The following is a 16524-nucleotide window of genomic DNA, read 5'->3' as shown; positions in this document are numbered from 1 at the left end:
TGAGTACGTAATGCAGTACGTGATTAAGCGCATGAAATTGTTTTCAGTTTAATTAATCATTTTGAAATATGTTATATATATATATATATATATACAACCATAACTGCTTTAATAATCAGAGAGAGTTTGCAATTCATATAACAGCCTTACGATAAAAATTTGGCTCAATCTTGAAAAATAACAACCAATAATAGTGTATTAATTTTCAGTAAATATGAAAATCGTACTAGTATTCCATTACATATGTTTATGTTAATCTGATAAAAAAGATTACATATTAATTTTTCTTTTAAATATAAAAAATTGTTTTTTTTAATGACTATGTTACATTGAATTGTGAAAGTGGAGTTATGATGAAAACACCATTTCTGATTAATTTTATGACAACACTGATGTGTCATAAAATTTCTGAAGCCCATTTGAAGGCCCATGGTTTCGTTTTCGTGGTGTCCTTATCATATCATATTGTTGTGTCACTATCTGTCTTCATTCATCATTTTCAGTGTCCTTTCTACCCCTACACTCTGTCTCCGCACGTATATAGCAATCACCACCCAAATTTGGCGTAAGGTTTGGCAGACAAAAATTGCAAAACGACGTAGACGACGACGATGGCGCAATCGACGAGAACGAAGCCCAGCCGGAGCGACGAGATTTTGGAGGCGGAGGAGCAATCGAGGATCGCCGATGAGATCAGAGCCCATTTCGATGCCTTGCAACCCGACCGACCCATCAAACCCAACAGAAGCGAACCAGAACCGCAACACACCGTTAACAACTCTCTCTCTCACAACGATATTCCCGAGCTTCATAAATTTCAATCTCTTCAATCTTGCTCTCATGTCTCTGACCTCTCTCTCTCTCTCTCTCTCTCTCTCTCTCAACCAGTTATTTGAGAATAAGAAGAGCTTTTGGTGTGTGTTTTTCTGATAACTGTTAAAATTGACAGGATATAATTTCACCAGCGGGGGTGGTGAATGCACAGGATGAGTTTGTGGAGACGCAGTACTATAAAGAATTGGCGTCCATTGACAAACAGCATCACACGGTTCGTCATCAACCATTTCTGGATCCACAATTAATTAAATGAAATTAAAGCATCTTAGTGTAATTTTGTGGTTTCTTAAAAAACTTACCATGCGATTCAGCATTTTGGACTTTTCCTTTTCCTTTTTTGGTTATCGAACAGACGGGGAGTGGATTCATAAAGGCTGTTACAGAAGGAGGGGAAGGTGGGTATAAGATTGAGTTGCCTGATGGCCATGTTAATGCAGTTGAAACAGAAATCCAACCCAGAGGATGTAGAAGCAACCCTGCCACCAACGACTGGGTTCCTAGCTTTGATGGTTATCAGGTACAAAGAAAGAGATTGTCTTAGTGTTTTAGTACGCGTATGTAGGATGTTTATTATACTATAAATCTAATTTGATAGGAATATTTTAGTTTTTGAGTTTTGACTAATTTATCACTTGTAACTATTCTATTATCAACTCTTTTAAATGTTCTATTAGCCTTCTCTATCAATCTCCATTAAGTTTTAAGTTTTAACTACTCTATTATTAGTATAATTAGTTATGTTTTGACTACTATCTGAATACAAGTTATGTTATGTTTTGACTACTATCTGAATACAAGTTATGTTTTTTCATTGTTCTATGAATATCATTTAAGTTTGGACTGTTTTATGGCTTAAGTTTTAAATGTATCAGTCCTATCAGTATGTCTTAACTGCTCTATCAGTATCGATCAAGTCTTAATTGCTCTATCGGTATCAATCAAGTTTTAACCGATATATCAGTATCACTTAAGTTAAGTTTTAACTATTCTATCAGTATTAATCAAGTTTTGTTCTATCAGTTTTAACTGTTCTATCAGTTTTAACATCAATTTTAACTGTTCTACCAGTTTTTTAACTGTTCTACCAGTTTTTTAACTGTTCTACCAGTTTTTTAACTGTTCTACCAGTTTTTTAACTGTTCTACCAGTTTTAACTTCAGTTTAGGGTTTAGGGTTTTAACATCAGTTTTAACTGTTCTATCAGTTTTAACTGTTCTATCAGTTTTAACTGTTCTATCAGTTAAAACTGTTTTACCAGTTAAAACCGTTCTACCAGTTAAAACCGTTCTAGTTTTTTAACTGTTCTACCAGTTTTTTAACTGTTCTACCAGTTTTAACATCAGTTTAGGGTTTAGGGTTTTAACATCAGTTTTAACTATTCTATCAGTTTTAACTGTTCTATCAGTTAAAACTGTTCTACCAGTTAAAACCGTTCTACCAGTTAAAACCGTTCTACCAGTTAAAACCGTTCTATCAGTATCACCTGTAACCGCTCTATTAGGTGCTCTGGGCCATTCCTTTTGCTTCTTCTGTGGGCCTTAATATTTCTTATCTAGCGCAAGTTTGTGGACTTAGAAAAAAAAATTATATGGACTAAAGAATGTAAGTCGACAATGGAACTCAAAATTAACTCAAACTGTAATACAACTTGGTTATGTTCAAAGTGTAGCTGGTCATTCTTTATTTATTCGCACACACAATCTTTATTTCACAACTTTGTTGATATATGTTGATGACAATATATTGGTTAGCAATAATCTTGAATAAATCCAACGTGTTAAAACTCATCTTCATAACTCATTTAGTATTAAAGACCTTGCTACACTTCACTTTTTTTGGGATTTGAAATAAGTCGTTCACCTTCTGATATTGTTCTCAATAAACGAAAATATTGTATAGATATTCTTTTTATAGTGGTTTATTGGCTTGCAAACCTCCCATTCCTGCCATGAAATCATCATGTTCTCTCTCTAAAAGTGAAGGTTCGTTGCTTTTGGATCCAAGTGAATATAGAAGATTGATTGGGTGTTTGTTATACCTTACTCATACTAGGCCTGATATCAACTTTGCGGTTCATAAGATTAGCAAGTTTGTTTCAAATCCACGAGAACCTCATATGACAACAATTTTTCGTGTATTATGATATTTGAAAGGATGTCCTGATATTGGTCTATTCTTTCCTAGTGATAATCAAATTGTTATCAAAGTTTTTTCTGATTTTGATTGGAAAACTTTCATTGATTCTAGAAGGTCTATCACAGGTTATTGTGTGTTTATGAGAAACTCTTTAATATCATGGAAGTCTAAAAAGTATTCTAAAGTGTTCAAGTCTTCCTCGGAGGCAAAATATAGAGCACTAGTTTCACATGTTTGTGAACTTCAGTGGTTACAATATTTGTTTCTATAATTTGCATACTAATATTTTTGTTTTCTATTATGACAGTAAATTTGTTATATGCATAGCCAAAAATATCACGTTTCACGAGAGAGGATAAAAACACATTGAAATCAATTGTCATTTCGTTTGGACTAGAATTCAAGAAAGTGTCATTCATTTAATTCATATTTTTTCTTCTAAATCAAGTGGTGGTATATTGACTAAACATCTGCCTCCTTGATTATTTTGTGACAATTTATCCAAGTTGAACATGAAGATACACATGTTCTGCTTGTGGGGTGATATATTAGATGGTAAATCTGATCTCATATTATATTTTAACTTATCAATTGTAATTGTAAATGTTTTGAGTAGTAACTGCATAATAATAACTACATTTTGTTTTTTTTGTATGTGCTATATTTTGTTTTTTTTTGTATGTGCTATATTTTGAGTAGATGCGTAACGATTATATGATTAATAAAAGATAGTTCTTTCTTGAATTTTTTTTTTCTTTCTCGGTATGAAATATATAAAACTAATAATGTTGAATTGAATAAATAACCTGATGTTCTTTTTACATTGTAAATTTTAACAGGTTTTCGTCTCCTCAAAACCAAATAGAAGCGAGTGTACCTGATCTGCTACTGCTATATGAAAAAGCTGTATCTTCTATCGGCCTTTTCTTATTATGCATCTCTATTTCGTGTTTACAAGAGATTGGGTGTGGTGGTGTACAACTATTGTTGTATGAGATAAGAGTTAGTATCACTCGAATGATCACAGCTTATGAAAATAATTGAATTTGTTTTCAAGTGCACATTAAGTCTATTTGTTAGTTCAAATACACATTAAATCTACTTCCATGAATACTTGAATACACATTTAAAGTCTATTCAAGTCCCTTTTATTGAAAATTCAAACATACTAATTATACTCGCATTCTGGATATTTCGAAATGAATAAAGACAAACCATTACATAATTCAACGTGATAATTTGATTGTACATTAACAATTAAGGGGGAAATCAGAAAATCTTGCTAATGATTGGACGCGTTTTGCATTTGGCCTCCAATGGAATGGCCTTGGGCACCAGAGTTCCCCTTCCTTCTGTCATGTCAACTTCCTCCTCTCCAATCCTTTCCCATTCAAAGCATTGAATCAACGAACCCAAAGTCAAGTTCAAAGTTTTTTGTGCCATGGCTGCACCGGGACACGCTCTCCTCCCCACCCCAAAAGGCATTAGCTTGTACGTGTCTATGGGACCATTCTCAAACCTCTCCGGCTTGAAGCTTGTTGGGTCAACCCACAGCTCTGGATCCCTATGTATGGCCCATGCATTCACCATTAACATGGTGTTACCTGGTACATCATAACCACCCACCGTGCAATCTTCATAGGAGAAATGGGGCAATAGCATTGGCGCTGGAGGATGCAACCGCAGAGTCTCGGAGATTATATTCTGAAGGTACTGTAATTTGGTTACATCCTCTTCCTTCATCAAACACTCTTCTCCAATCATGGTGTCCAATTCAATCCTTGCTTTCTCCAACACTTCCGGATTGTTCAACAAATTTGACATGGCCCACTCCAATGCTATAGCCGAAGTCTCTGTTCCAGCCACAATCAACACCTGCAACAAAAGAGTTCGTAAACTACGAATCCTGCAAATGTAACGATCTAATAAGAGTTGGTAACTACCATAATAAGCCCTTTGATAGTTTGATCAGTGTAATACTCGGGCTGTGACTCTTGTAAATGTAGCATGCGCCCTATCATGGTGTTTGAATTTTGCTCTTCATTCCGATGTTCGTCAATGAGTTCTTGAAACAGCGCGTCCATCTTCTCCCCAACTTTTCGTAACTTCTTGTGGCTACGGCTAAAATCGAACCATCTGAACACTGGCACAAAATCTCCGAGGTGCGATCCCAACCCGAACTGAGCCATCTCATTCATGAGATCTCTAAACTTCTTAGCCTCCTCAGCGTTGGTCCCGTCGTATTCCGCGCCGTAGTAGCGTTTTCCACACACCATTCTCATGATAGTGTTGAATGTGAGATCTGCGAACATGGACTTCAACTCCACTCTCGATAACTCTTCTTTGTTGGAGGCTCGAACCAGGTTTTGGAGCAGCTTGAGAGTCTCGTCGGTTCGAATTCCTGAAAAGTAGTTAAGACGGTGAGAGGAGAGGATCTCGAGGGAGCTGATACGTCGCAAGTTTTGCCAGTGGTCGCCGTAGGATGCTGCTAAGAGAATGGTGTTGTCGTAGCCGAGGTATTTGGTCTTGATAGAACGGAAACGATTCGCGAATATGATATCCTTTACGGTGAAACATTCTTCGGCGGCGGAAGCAGATGAAACGACGAGCACCGGTTGTGAGCCGAACCGGAAAGAAAAAATAGGACCGTATTTTTGTGAGAGGTCGTGGAAGGTGCGGTGTACCGGCTGTTTCAGCTGGTGAAGGTTGCCTATTACCGGAAGAGAAGGTGGACTTGGTGGTGGGTTTTTTTGTCTTTTTCTGAGGAATACTAATTTTATAATTATGACGATAAGCACGAGGGAAATAATCTTGATAAGGCTGTGTTCCATGAGCGTCTTCTTTAGCAGAGTCTGTAGCAGAATGTGTCTACATAGAGAGAAACAATATAAGGTTATATTGAAAATATAATATTCTTTTAATATTATAACTCTTAATATTATTATTTTATACTATTTAATTATAAATTTACTATGGTTATGGCCAAGCCTGTTAGTGTATGAATATTCAAGAGTTTTTAAGTCTTATTGGCCTATGCTAGAGGTTGACCTTTCAGAATTTATGAGCTTGTTGCAATATATTATAAGTATAAATTTATAATCGTTACAAATAATGGTTACAGTCATTTTATAAAATTATAAAATCATTTACAATTTTGTATAAGTTCTTTTTACAATCATAAAATGACTTTTACATATATTGGGAATTTCTCGAAAAAAATATCCAATTATCTTAATAACGGAAAAAAACCAAATTTAATAAGCAGCAATTCAATCATTTGTTTAGTTAAGAAACAATAATATTTTTTTTGGTTATATAATCCTATTTAGAGATGCCCAAAAGACTTATAAATATATGCTTTATTGAAAGAAAATATTATCTTTTTTCTCTATTTCCATATTACTAATATTTAGGGTTTTTACTAATTTAATTATCGAAAAGTTTTCTGCCAATATACCTCTATTTAAATTCAAACACTATTATTAGAGTTCATTCTAAAACAATTCACATCAAGCAAGGTTTGAATAAAATTTTGTTACTAGAAGTTAAAATATTATCTTTTTTATCCAATAACCCCATAATTCTCATCAACAATGAGTGTAATATCAAAATACACTTAAATAATTACGTCAAAATAATTAAAAAGAAATAAGATTTATTTTATTAGAAGTATGTTTATAGACTTCTGTAAATAGACTTAAGTTTTAACTAAATAAGCAGTTAAGTTCTATATAATTAGATAATTTTTTTAAAAATAAGCTTAGAAATAGATCGTATATAAGTCTCCTAAACTTGAATGTCAATTAAATAATGTTTTGAATATATGTGATCAATTTTCGTTTTTTTAGGATGAATAAATTTGTATGACTATTTTTTTAGTATATTTAGATAATTCTTTTACTGTTAATTTTTGTAGAGGGCCAATCTTATATTTCCCAAACACGTCACACGAGTACTTGCTATGTATAATAAAAACATATTGTTTTTAAAAGAAAATATTAAATCTCCATATTTAAGTCAATTTCCAAAAGTTATATATATATATATAATATATATATATATATATATATATATATAATATTATATTTTTAAATATATATTATATTTTTAAATATATATTAAAATTTAAATTATTTGATATTTTATTATTATCCAAATTTAAGATAAACATTTAAAATTGTAATTTATTGATTTAGTGAATAAAATTGAAATGAAATTATAAACACTTTTATATTACTCGTGCGTAATTAGTAGTGTGTAATTGGTAAATTAGAAGAGTTCAAAAAAACTCTATATATTGAAAAAAGTAATTATTCTAGAGTAAATAATCCTTTGATTTTTTATCGTTATTCTTATAAATTATTTATTTTAGTCAAGAGTGATTGTTTGATAAACAATATTCTATTATTAGTTAGGAGTGACACTTTAAATAACATTCTTAAAGAGGTTAACTAGGAGTGATTATGATTCGAAAGAATACTAGATTTTAATCAACATTGTGTGTCAAATAATACTCATTTTAGTTATGAATGATTGTGTTCTAAACAATACTTGATTTTAACAAAGACTCTTACATTTTCAAGAATACTCAAAAGGCTATTCAATATTGGCTATGAGTCTAAAGAATATTCAATGGGTTAACCAATAGTGTAAAGGCCCAAAGAATACTTAAAATGTTAACTAAGAATAACTATTATCTAAAACAATACTTGTTTGTAACTTATTATGCTTAGTGAAACTAAATTTATAACTAGATATATTCTATTTTGATAAATAAACTAGTATAAAATTATTGTGTATATCTTTCTCCTTATCTCCTTTAGGGTGCATACTATTTTATTTGCACTTTGAAAATGAGAGTCATTGTAAGAATCAACTTCTAGAATGCTTTAAATAAAGTAAATATGTTAAGTTAAAAAGTTGCATTTTGAAATAAAGTAAATATGTTAAGTTAAAAAGTTGCATTTGTTTGTTGCATTTCATCCAATACCATATAGGTTAAAAAGATCATCAACAAGACTACAATGTCAGGAATCATTATAATACAATATTGACGAAAAAAATTAAAAAATTATTAAAATACAATTCAACACATTTCTTGTATTGTTATATTTTCTAAAATATCATACGTATAAGTTGTTTAAAATTATTTTATTTATACGCAATAATTATAAATAAGTTTTTATCATTAGCCATTATAGAATTTAAACCATGTTGCAGTGACGATGCACTAAAAAAAATATATTTAAATAAAAAATTATTTTTATATTATCTAGGATTAAAACCTTCAATTAAAATTTTCTTGGACAAACCATTTATTGAAATCAGAAAATCTCAGGAAAAACTTATGTTAACAAAATGTTTTGTTTCCTTCTGTATTTAACCAAGGTTTCAAAACTTTTCATAACTTTCATAAAATATCATATGTTTTACAACTTCCATAAAGTATTAGGGTTTCTAAAACTTCCTTAAAATGAATTTTAAAATCTCCATAAAGTTCTTTTAAAATAAATATAACAAATAAATAGTTAGTTGTTATAATTACTAAATTAGAGACCATTTAAAAAACTAAAAAAATTATTTTTTAAATTAGTTTTTATTATTGTTTAATAATTTTTAAATTGGTATCTAATTAGCTACAAATGTTTTTACTATTAAATTTAAAATCTAAATAATTAGTAGTTAAAACCTTAATAGCTAATTCTATTTCACATAAATTCAAATAAAAATAAAAATAAAAACAAAAACAGGCAGAAATCATAGCAAACAAATTAAAAGATAAATTAAACATAAGAAAAAAATTGATATAGATTATCTTTAAAAACTGAAAATATCTGTTAGACCATTAGTGCTTACAATATTTATTCTTTCTAGCTCCAGATGCGGTGGAGTGAGGTCCAATTGCCGTGGGTGTTAGAAGAGAAATTATGGAAAGAAAGAGAGAATTGAAAAAAAAATAGAAGGAAAAAATACTAAAATTATATATTTTTAATTATTTGTTTATATAAAATATTTAATAATTATTTAATTATATTTATTTATTAGAGTATGGAAATGAAACCTTTAGAATTTTACTATGTTCCAAAATAAATCTCTTAAACTTAACTAAAGTTAAAAAAACTTCAATTAATTTTAATTCAGGTTATACTAATTTCTGTTAAATGTTGAATAATTTTGATAAAGTTATTTTTTTTAGTGATGAAAGAGGGATTTGAAACATTTAAAACTTATTTCATTGTTTAGACCATGCTTTAATTTAAGTTTACCAATGATAAGAATCACATATTGCATATTGAATATAATGTGAGTTATTTCTCTTTAAAATACTTATTACAACTGAAAGGTAACAAATACTCAAAATTATTGTTCATTTTATACATAATGAATAAACAAATAAATAAAAGATTGTTTTTATAATCTGTGGTGGAATTTAGTGTTGTCTGAAGGACTTGCTGATAAATAAATAAAAAAACTTGTATGCAAATAAAATATTTTTTAACTTTAATATATTTTATATATCTGACACTTTGAAATTTTTGTACACTTATAAAAAAAATATTTGACATCTCCAAAATATTTTTTTACGATCCACCACTATCCATAATACAAGTAACAAAAATAAAAGAAGTTTTATAACATTTGAGTTTAATATTTACGTGATAGGGTGATGTATTAAATTTAAAACTTGAGTATTCTATAAGAATAAAATATTTTATCAATTTTAATAATATTATATCTAGAGCATCAACATCAAAGTAATATTTCATTATAATAATTAAACTATTATTTAAGGTGTAAAAATTAAAATGAAAAAGTTATAAAAATGTAAGTTTTATAAGGTTTTGCTATTAGAACAAAAAAAATTAAAAACTATTTAAATATGATATGACTATTTAAAAAAAATTGATAAAAAAAAATTATAAAGTACTCACTGTTTATTTAGACTTTTAATCATTTTACAGATAACCATTTGTAATATATGATCAAAATACTTAATATACAAATTTAATCATAGTGAATAAAAAGGTCTATATTTTTTATTTATTTGAAGACTCTCCAATTATTCTTAATAAGAATATATTCTCTCTACGGGAGATTATTCACTCACATTAGAAGTCAACAAAATATATGAATATAATTGAATTATAAGTATTTTTCAAAAGCTAAAACTAAAAATATTTGTATAAGTTGAAATTAGTTTAACTGTTTCATATTATTTGTTTAGAATAAAATGTTTTACTAACGCATATATTATTTTTAATCTTTAAAGAAGATTATTTATTTATATGTGATTATATTATTATTATTACTGTAAAAGTGGTTTGTCGGTGCTGTCATACCCAGCCAAATCTTATCCTTGTGTTCCATCAATTTAGTTTATTTTTCTAGACTTCTAAATAATAAGAGTTAGTTATTTATATATATATAAGAATCTGCCATATAATGCACTAACCTAAGAAAGGTAAAATAAATACTACTTCTTCTTTGACTTTTTCTTTGAAAATTAAACTTTCCAAACTTTTGGTCTGCCACCTCCTTTCAAAACTTTGAACATTCAATAGTATAAGAGATTTTGACGCTGAGAAAAAACGCATAGATAGAACATGAAGAATCTTAAGGAGAAGAAAAAAAAAACAAAGCAGCACCACACCAGTTTGTTTTCTGGTTTTTGAGAATTCTTGTTGATAAAAAAATCACCAGAAATCATATATAACGATGGGAGTAAAATGCGGGAGCAGATAAAGCAAAGCAAAGGCGCAAAAGAATGGAGTAAATAGCGGGAAGAAGCAGTAGGTACCTGGGTGAATGATGGTGAAGAATGGCAGAGAAGTGATGAAGAAAGTGGAAAATAAAGAGAAGATGCATTTGAATCCCACCATTTCGAAAGCGACGCATGTAAAACAGAAACGTCACATCAACATTTAAGGCACAAGGATGGTGTGGTTAATGATGAGGCGCGAAAATCAACGAAGTCCTTTACGAAGAAGCGGGATGATGTCCTCGTACACGTATGTTTTGTTTGTATTAGAAACTGTGGGAGTGAAAAATTGAAAAGGTTGGAAAGTGAAAGTGTGAAAAAAATGAATGATGTGATAGTTGTAAAAGTATTTTAATATATTTTGGATGGTATAAAGTAAGATAAAAAGTTTATGTTTGTATATATATATATAAATAAGAAAATAAAATATTAATTAATTTAAAAGATATTTAAGTTATTTAAAATAATAATATAACATGTTATATATAATAATAAAGTATATTTTGTTTTGTTCATGTAAAAAGTAATAATAAAATAATTATTAATTTTGTATATAATTTTGATAATTAAAATAATTATAAATTTCAATTATAATTTAAAAAATAATTTAAAATTGAAATAAATTAAAAATAGAACATGATTTCTTCATTTTTAACAAGGTGCATCTAACCTTAATACATACATGAGTCTCATAAACATAATAATTATAAAAAAAAATATTAAAATAAACGCAACAACAAATTAAATAAAAAAAACTTGAAATAATTTCTTAAAATATTAAATATATACTATAATATTAGAAAATATATCACATAAAAAATACTATTTTTTAATATTAAAAATCTTTGCAGAGGGTAATTTTTGAAATAACACATGCTGATGTGATTTTCCCTTTACATCTCTTATTTTAAGGGGAGAAAATATTTACTGTTCAGTGGTATATCCTCTCATTCTCTTCTCTGCAAAACCCTGAATTTAAACAATTGATATCTTCTCACTTCTTTTCTTTTGAACAGTACATCCATAAAAGCAAACAAAGTATCCATAAAAGCAAACAGAGTATTAGAGTGTCTTTGTTTATAGTGTTTAGGAAGGATGAATTTATGAAGTTGTTTCATTGTAGCAAAGACAGGTTTGTTAAGATTGAAGGTCTCTATATCCATTCCCTTTGAATGTATTGTTGATTGACCAAAGCGAGTTATTTTACTTTTTTTGTCCGACAGAGTTTGGAATAGATTCTAATTTTTTACTTTCTTACCTTTGTTATTCATGTTCAAAATCGTGATTCTTTTCAGGTGAGTATTAAATAAAAGAGATTGATGCTCTTAAAACAATAATTTAAAACACCAAGATTAATAATTAATAATATTAAAAAAAGCATTAAAATGACAGTCGAAATCTCTATTCGCAATTTATTAAAATACCAAAATATATGGGAATTACAATTATTCACCTCTTCTCTTTAAAGGTCAGGAATTAAAATGCTGATAAAAAAAATTAAAATGACTAAATTAAAATTATTCAAAAACTCAAAATATCAATCACATTTCAGTTTAAGAATTTACGCGATAGGGTGAATGTATTAAATTTAAAACTCGAGTATTCTATAAGAATAAAATATTTTATCAATTTTAATAATATATATCTAAAGCACCAACATCAAAGTAATATTTCATTATAATAATTAAACTATTTTTTAAGGTGTAAAAATTAAAATGAAAAAATTATAAAAATGTAAGTTTTATAAGATTTTACTATTAGAACAACATTTTTTAAAACTATTTAAATATGATATGACTATTTAAAAAATAAATTTTGATAAATTTTTTTATAAAGTACTCACTGTTTATTTAGACTTTTAATTATTTTACAGATAACATTTGTAATATATGATCAAAATACTTAATATACAAATTTAATCATAGTGAATAAAAAAGTCTATATTTTTTTTTATTTGAAGACTCTCCAATTATACTTAATAGGAGAATATTCTCTTTATGGGAGATTATTCACTCGCATTAGAAGTCAACAAAATATATGAATATAATTGAATTATATGTATTTTTCAAAAGCTGAAACTAAAAATATTTTTATAAGTTGAAATTAATTTAACTGTTTAGAATAAAATGTTTTACTAACGCATATATTATTTTTAATCTTTAAAGAATATTATTTATTTATATGTGATTATACTATCATTACTGTAAAAGTGGTTTGTAAATGCAGTCATACCCAGCCAAATCTTATCCTCGTGTTCCATCAATTTAGTTTATTTTTCTAGACTTCCAAATAATAAGAGTTAATTATTTATATATATAAGAGTCTGCCATATAATGCACTAACCTAATAAAGGTAAAATAAATACTACTTCTTCTTTGAAAATTAAGCTTTCCAAACTTTTGAAACTTTGAACATTCAATAGTATAAGAGATTTTGACGCTGAAAAAGAACGCATAGATAGAACATGAGAAAAAAAAAAAAACAAAGCAGCACCACCTGAAATCATATATAACGATGGGTGATGATTAGAAATAACTGAAAAGGAAAATAAGGATGGGTGAAATTAGAAGATCTTGGTAACAATTGGACGTGCTTTGCATTGGGCCTCCAATGGAATTGCCTTGGCCACAATAGTTCCTCGTCCTTCAGTGAGGTCAATTTCTTCCTCACCAACTCTTTTCCACTCAAAGCATTGAATCAACAGGCCCAAAGTCAAGCCCATAGTTCTTTGGGCCATGCCTGTACCAGGACAAGCCCTCCTTCCCATCCCAAACGGGATTAATTTGTGTGCATCCACTGGGTGATTTTGAAACCTCTCGGGCTTAAAGCTTGTAGGGTGAGCCCACAACTCGGGGTCCCTGTGTATGGCCCATGCATTCACCATTAACATGGTGTTACGTGGCACGTCATAACCTCCGACGCTGCAGTCTTTAGAGGATAAATGGGGCAATAACATGGGCAGTGGTGGATGCAACCTTAGAGTCTCGGAGATAACATTGTTAAGGTACGGTAATTTGGTAACGTCTGCTTCCTCTATCAAACGCTCTTCTCCAATTTCCCTGTCAATTTCAATCCTTAATTTCTCCAATATCTCTGGCTGGTTCAACAAATTAGACATCGCCCATTCTAATGCTACAGCCGAAGTCTCAGTTCCGGCCACATATAATGCCTAACAAATTAAAAACAATATTACTATAATCATGCCAAGGTTAAATTCCAGCAAAATGAAACAACGTGGTACAAAGTAAATTAACGTCGTACCATAACAAGTCCCTTGATAATCTGGTCTGTGTAATAGTCAGGTTGTGATTTCTGTGAGGAAAGCAAATGGTCTATCATGGTATTTGAACTCTCCTTCTTGTTCCGATGCTCATCGATGAGTCCTTGGAAGAACGCATCGAGCTTCTCTCCAACATTTTCTAACTTTTTGTGACTCTTAAAAAATCTTAAAAGCGGCACAAAATCTCCAAGGTTCGACCCCAACCCAAATTGCGATATCTCGTTCATCAGCTCTCTGAACTTCTTGGCCTCTTCAGCGGTGGTGCCGTCGTATTCCTCACCGTAGTAGCGTTTTCCACACACCATTCTCATGACTATGTTGAACGTGAGTTCTGCAAACATGGGTCTCAGCTGCACTTTCGCTAAATCTTCTTTACCGTTGATCTTAACCATCTTTTTAAGCAACTTCATGGTCTCGTCCTTTCGTACTCCCAGAAAAGAGTTCAGACGGTGGTTGGAGAGGATTTCTAGGGAGCTGATACGACGCAAGTTGCGCCAGTGGTCGCCGTACGACGATGCCGTGATAATGGTGTGGTTGAAGCCGAGATACTTGGACGTGGTAGAATGAAAACGGTCCGCGAAAACGATGTCGTTTTTTGTGAAACATTCTTCCGCAGCAGATGCTGATGAAACGACAAGGATGGGCTGAGACCCGAACCGGAGAGAGAAGATAGGGCCGTATTTCTGTGAGAGGCCGTGCAAGGCGCGGTGGAGTGGCTGTTTCTTCAGCTGATAGAGGTTGCCGATTATTGGAAGAGACGGTGGACCCGGCGGTGGGTTCTTGAACCTTCTAAAGAACAACAGTTTCAAAGTGATGAGAAAAATGAAGAGGTAAAAGATGTTGATAAGGTTGTCTTCCATGGTTAGCAAAGTTCAAAGAATCACTGAATTTGATGCAAATCTTTTCGCCATTCCTAGTCTTTATATATTCTTCTCTGTGTACTTTTCAAATTTTGCAATCCCTCACTTTTCCACATTGACGGCTTTCTTCATTTAGCTGTATAACTCAACAATTAAGACACTTTAAAATGATATATGGATGCTAAAAGTCAAATCATATCTAATAAAAAAATTATTAAAACAAGTTATTATTAATTTTTTTATATAAGAAAGAATTTATAATGTAAATTAAAATGTTAAAATATGTTATGTTTATTTATTTATAAGGTAAAAGTAAATGTTATAAATAATACAATCCACCATGAATATATCAAATATTTCATGCTGATTTGTTAGTCTTTTCATCATTTTTTCTGCTTTTACTAATTTAAAACTGAGAATAAATAGTATTAATAAATTAATACATATATTTCAAATTTAAATAATCACATCTTTATATATATATAAAAGCTTTCCAATAATACACTAACTTAGAAAGGTAAAATAAATACTACTTTTCTTTGACTTTGACTTTGAAAATTAGGCTTTTCAAACTTTTTGTCTGGAACCTACTTTCAAAACTTTGAACATATATCATTTGCTTCTTCTAATCATTTTAATTTATCACGTCTTTTAAATATTTTTTTATGTATGCAAAGTAAAATAATAAAGATATTTTAAACGCATATTAACTAAAATTTATTAGGGAACATTTACATTTTTTTAATTAACAACCCTCTCTTCAAAATGATATTGATGTTAAACTGATTGTTCTTATTGAGTTAAATACCTTTTTCGGGCCAACTGTTTATTGGCTAATAGCTGATATTTTCTCTAACTTATATATACTAAGGCGGAAATTAAAAAAAAGTATTTATTGAAATTTTGTTTCTATAATTTATATATATTTCATTAGCAACTATTTCATATATTAATTAAATGTCCGTTTCAGACAAAATTTATTACGTATATATATAATACTTGTTATTTGATTAATAGTATTTATTTAAAATAAATTGTAAACAAATTATATATTATAAGAAAATTATTAAATATAAATAAAAAAATAATTAATTATTATATTAATTAAATTATATATTATTTTAAATATTAAAAAATTATTAGTATTTAAAATAATTTTTATTATTGATAAAATTTATATATTAATTTTTAAATTAATATCTTATTAGTTATCAATTTATTATTAACATATATTTTTTAACTTTTCACTAATAGTGTATGTCACATAAATTAAGACATTAGGTAGATAAAAAATGATGAAAGAGTTCATTACACATTGAGATCCACCTTATGGATAAGATATTGGATGTTTTAAACTTATGCTAATATTTTCTCCTAGGTTTATTTGTAAATCTATGTATTTGGTATTGGATTAGATGTTAATGTTTTATATAACCTACATAATACGAGTATCCTAAAAAACATCAATTGATTTTTGTCTTTTGAATGTCCTTATGGATACATGAGTGGTCTATATAGTTGTATATGGTTGTTATATATTGATATTGGAATGAAAAATTTGAATTATTTAAAAATGATTAATTTAATTATTTATTTTTACATATATTTTTATGTTAGAAAATTGTTTCAATAACTTATATTTAAAAGCTTAT

At 29.2% G+C, this 16524-nt stretch overlaps 3 protein-coding genes across 4 annotated transcripts; 1 reads left to right on the top strand and 2 right to left on the bottom strand.

Moving 5' to 3' along the window:
• The first annotated feature begins 408 nt into the window (after positions 1 to 408).
• MEE59 (maternal effect embryo arrest 59) lies at positions 409 to 4036 on the top strand. Of its 2 annotated transcripts, none has more exons than XM_068611200.1 (4): positions 409 to 842; positions 950 to 1048; positions 1190 to 1354; positions 3813 to 4036. In XM_068611200.1, exons 1-4 carry the CDS (start codon positions 612 to 614, stop codon positions 3852 to 3854), a joined length of 537 nt encoding a protein of 178 aa, XP_068467301.1. In that variant the 5' UTR covers positions 409 to 611; the 3' UTR covers positions 3855 to 4036. The 2 variants fall into 2 exon arrangements, with proteins under 2 accessions (XP_068467301.1, XP_090154172.1); XM_090298046.1 differs by lacking the exon at positions 3813 to 4036 and adding an exon at positions 2339 to 2450 and having other exon boundaries at positions 488 to 842.
• Positions 4037 to 4100: 64 nt separating this feature from the next.
• Positions 4101 to 10891, bottom strand: LOC137810076 (cytochrome P450 81E8). The gene is made up of 3 exons (XM_068611199.2): positions 10772 to 10891; positions 4917 to 5841; positions 4101 to 4848 (listed from the first exon to the last, which is right to left on the bottom strand). Exons 1-3 carry the CDS (start codon positions 10867 to 10869, stop codon positions 4243 to 4245), a joined length of 1629 nt encoding a protein of 542 aa, XP_068467300.2. The 5' UTR covers positions 10870 to 10891; the 3' UTR covers positions 4101 to 4242.
• Positions 10892 to 13129: 2238 nt separating this feature from the next.
• LOC137810075 (cytochrome P450 81E8) lies at positions 13130 to 14938 on the bottom strand. Its single transcript, XM_068611197.2, has 2 exons — positions 13994 to 14938; positions 13130 to 13901 (listed from the first exon to the last, which is right to left on the bottom strand). The coding sequence occupies exons 1-2, from the start codon at positions 14870 to 14872 to the stop codon at positions 13296 to 13298; spliced, it is 1485 nt and encodes a 494-aa protein (XP_068467298.1). The 5' UTR covers positions 14873 to 14938; the 3' UTR covers positions 13130 to 13295.
• Positions 14939 to 16524: the final 1586 nt, after the last annotated feature.

This window comes from Phaseolus vulgaris, chromosome 2 (assembly GCF_051622355.1).
Source record: "Phaseolus vulgaris cultivar YP4 chromosome 2, ASM5162235v1, whole genome shotgun sequence".
Lineage (NCBI taxonomy): Eukaryota > Viridiplantae > Streptophyta > Magnoliopsida > Fabales > Fabaceae > Phaseolus > Phaseolus vulgaris.
Note: the sequence above shows the minus strand (reverse complement) of the source record. Positions and strands in the feature narration are given on the sequence as shown.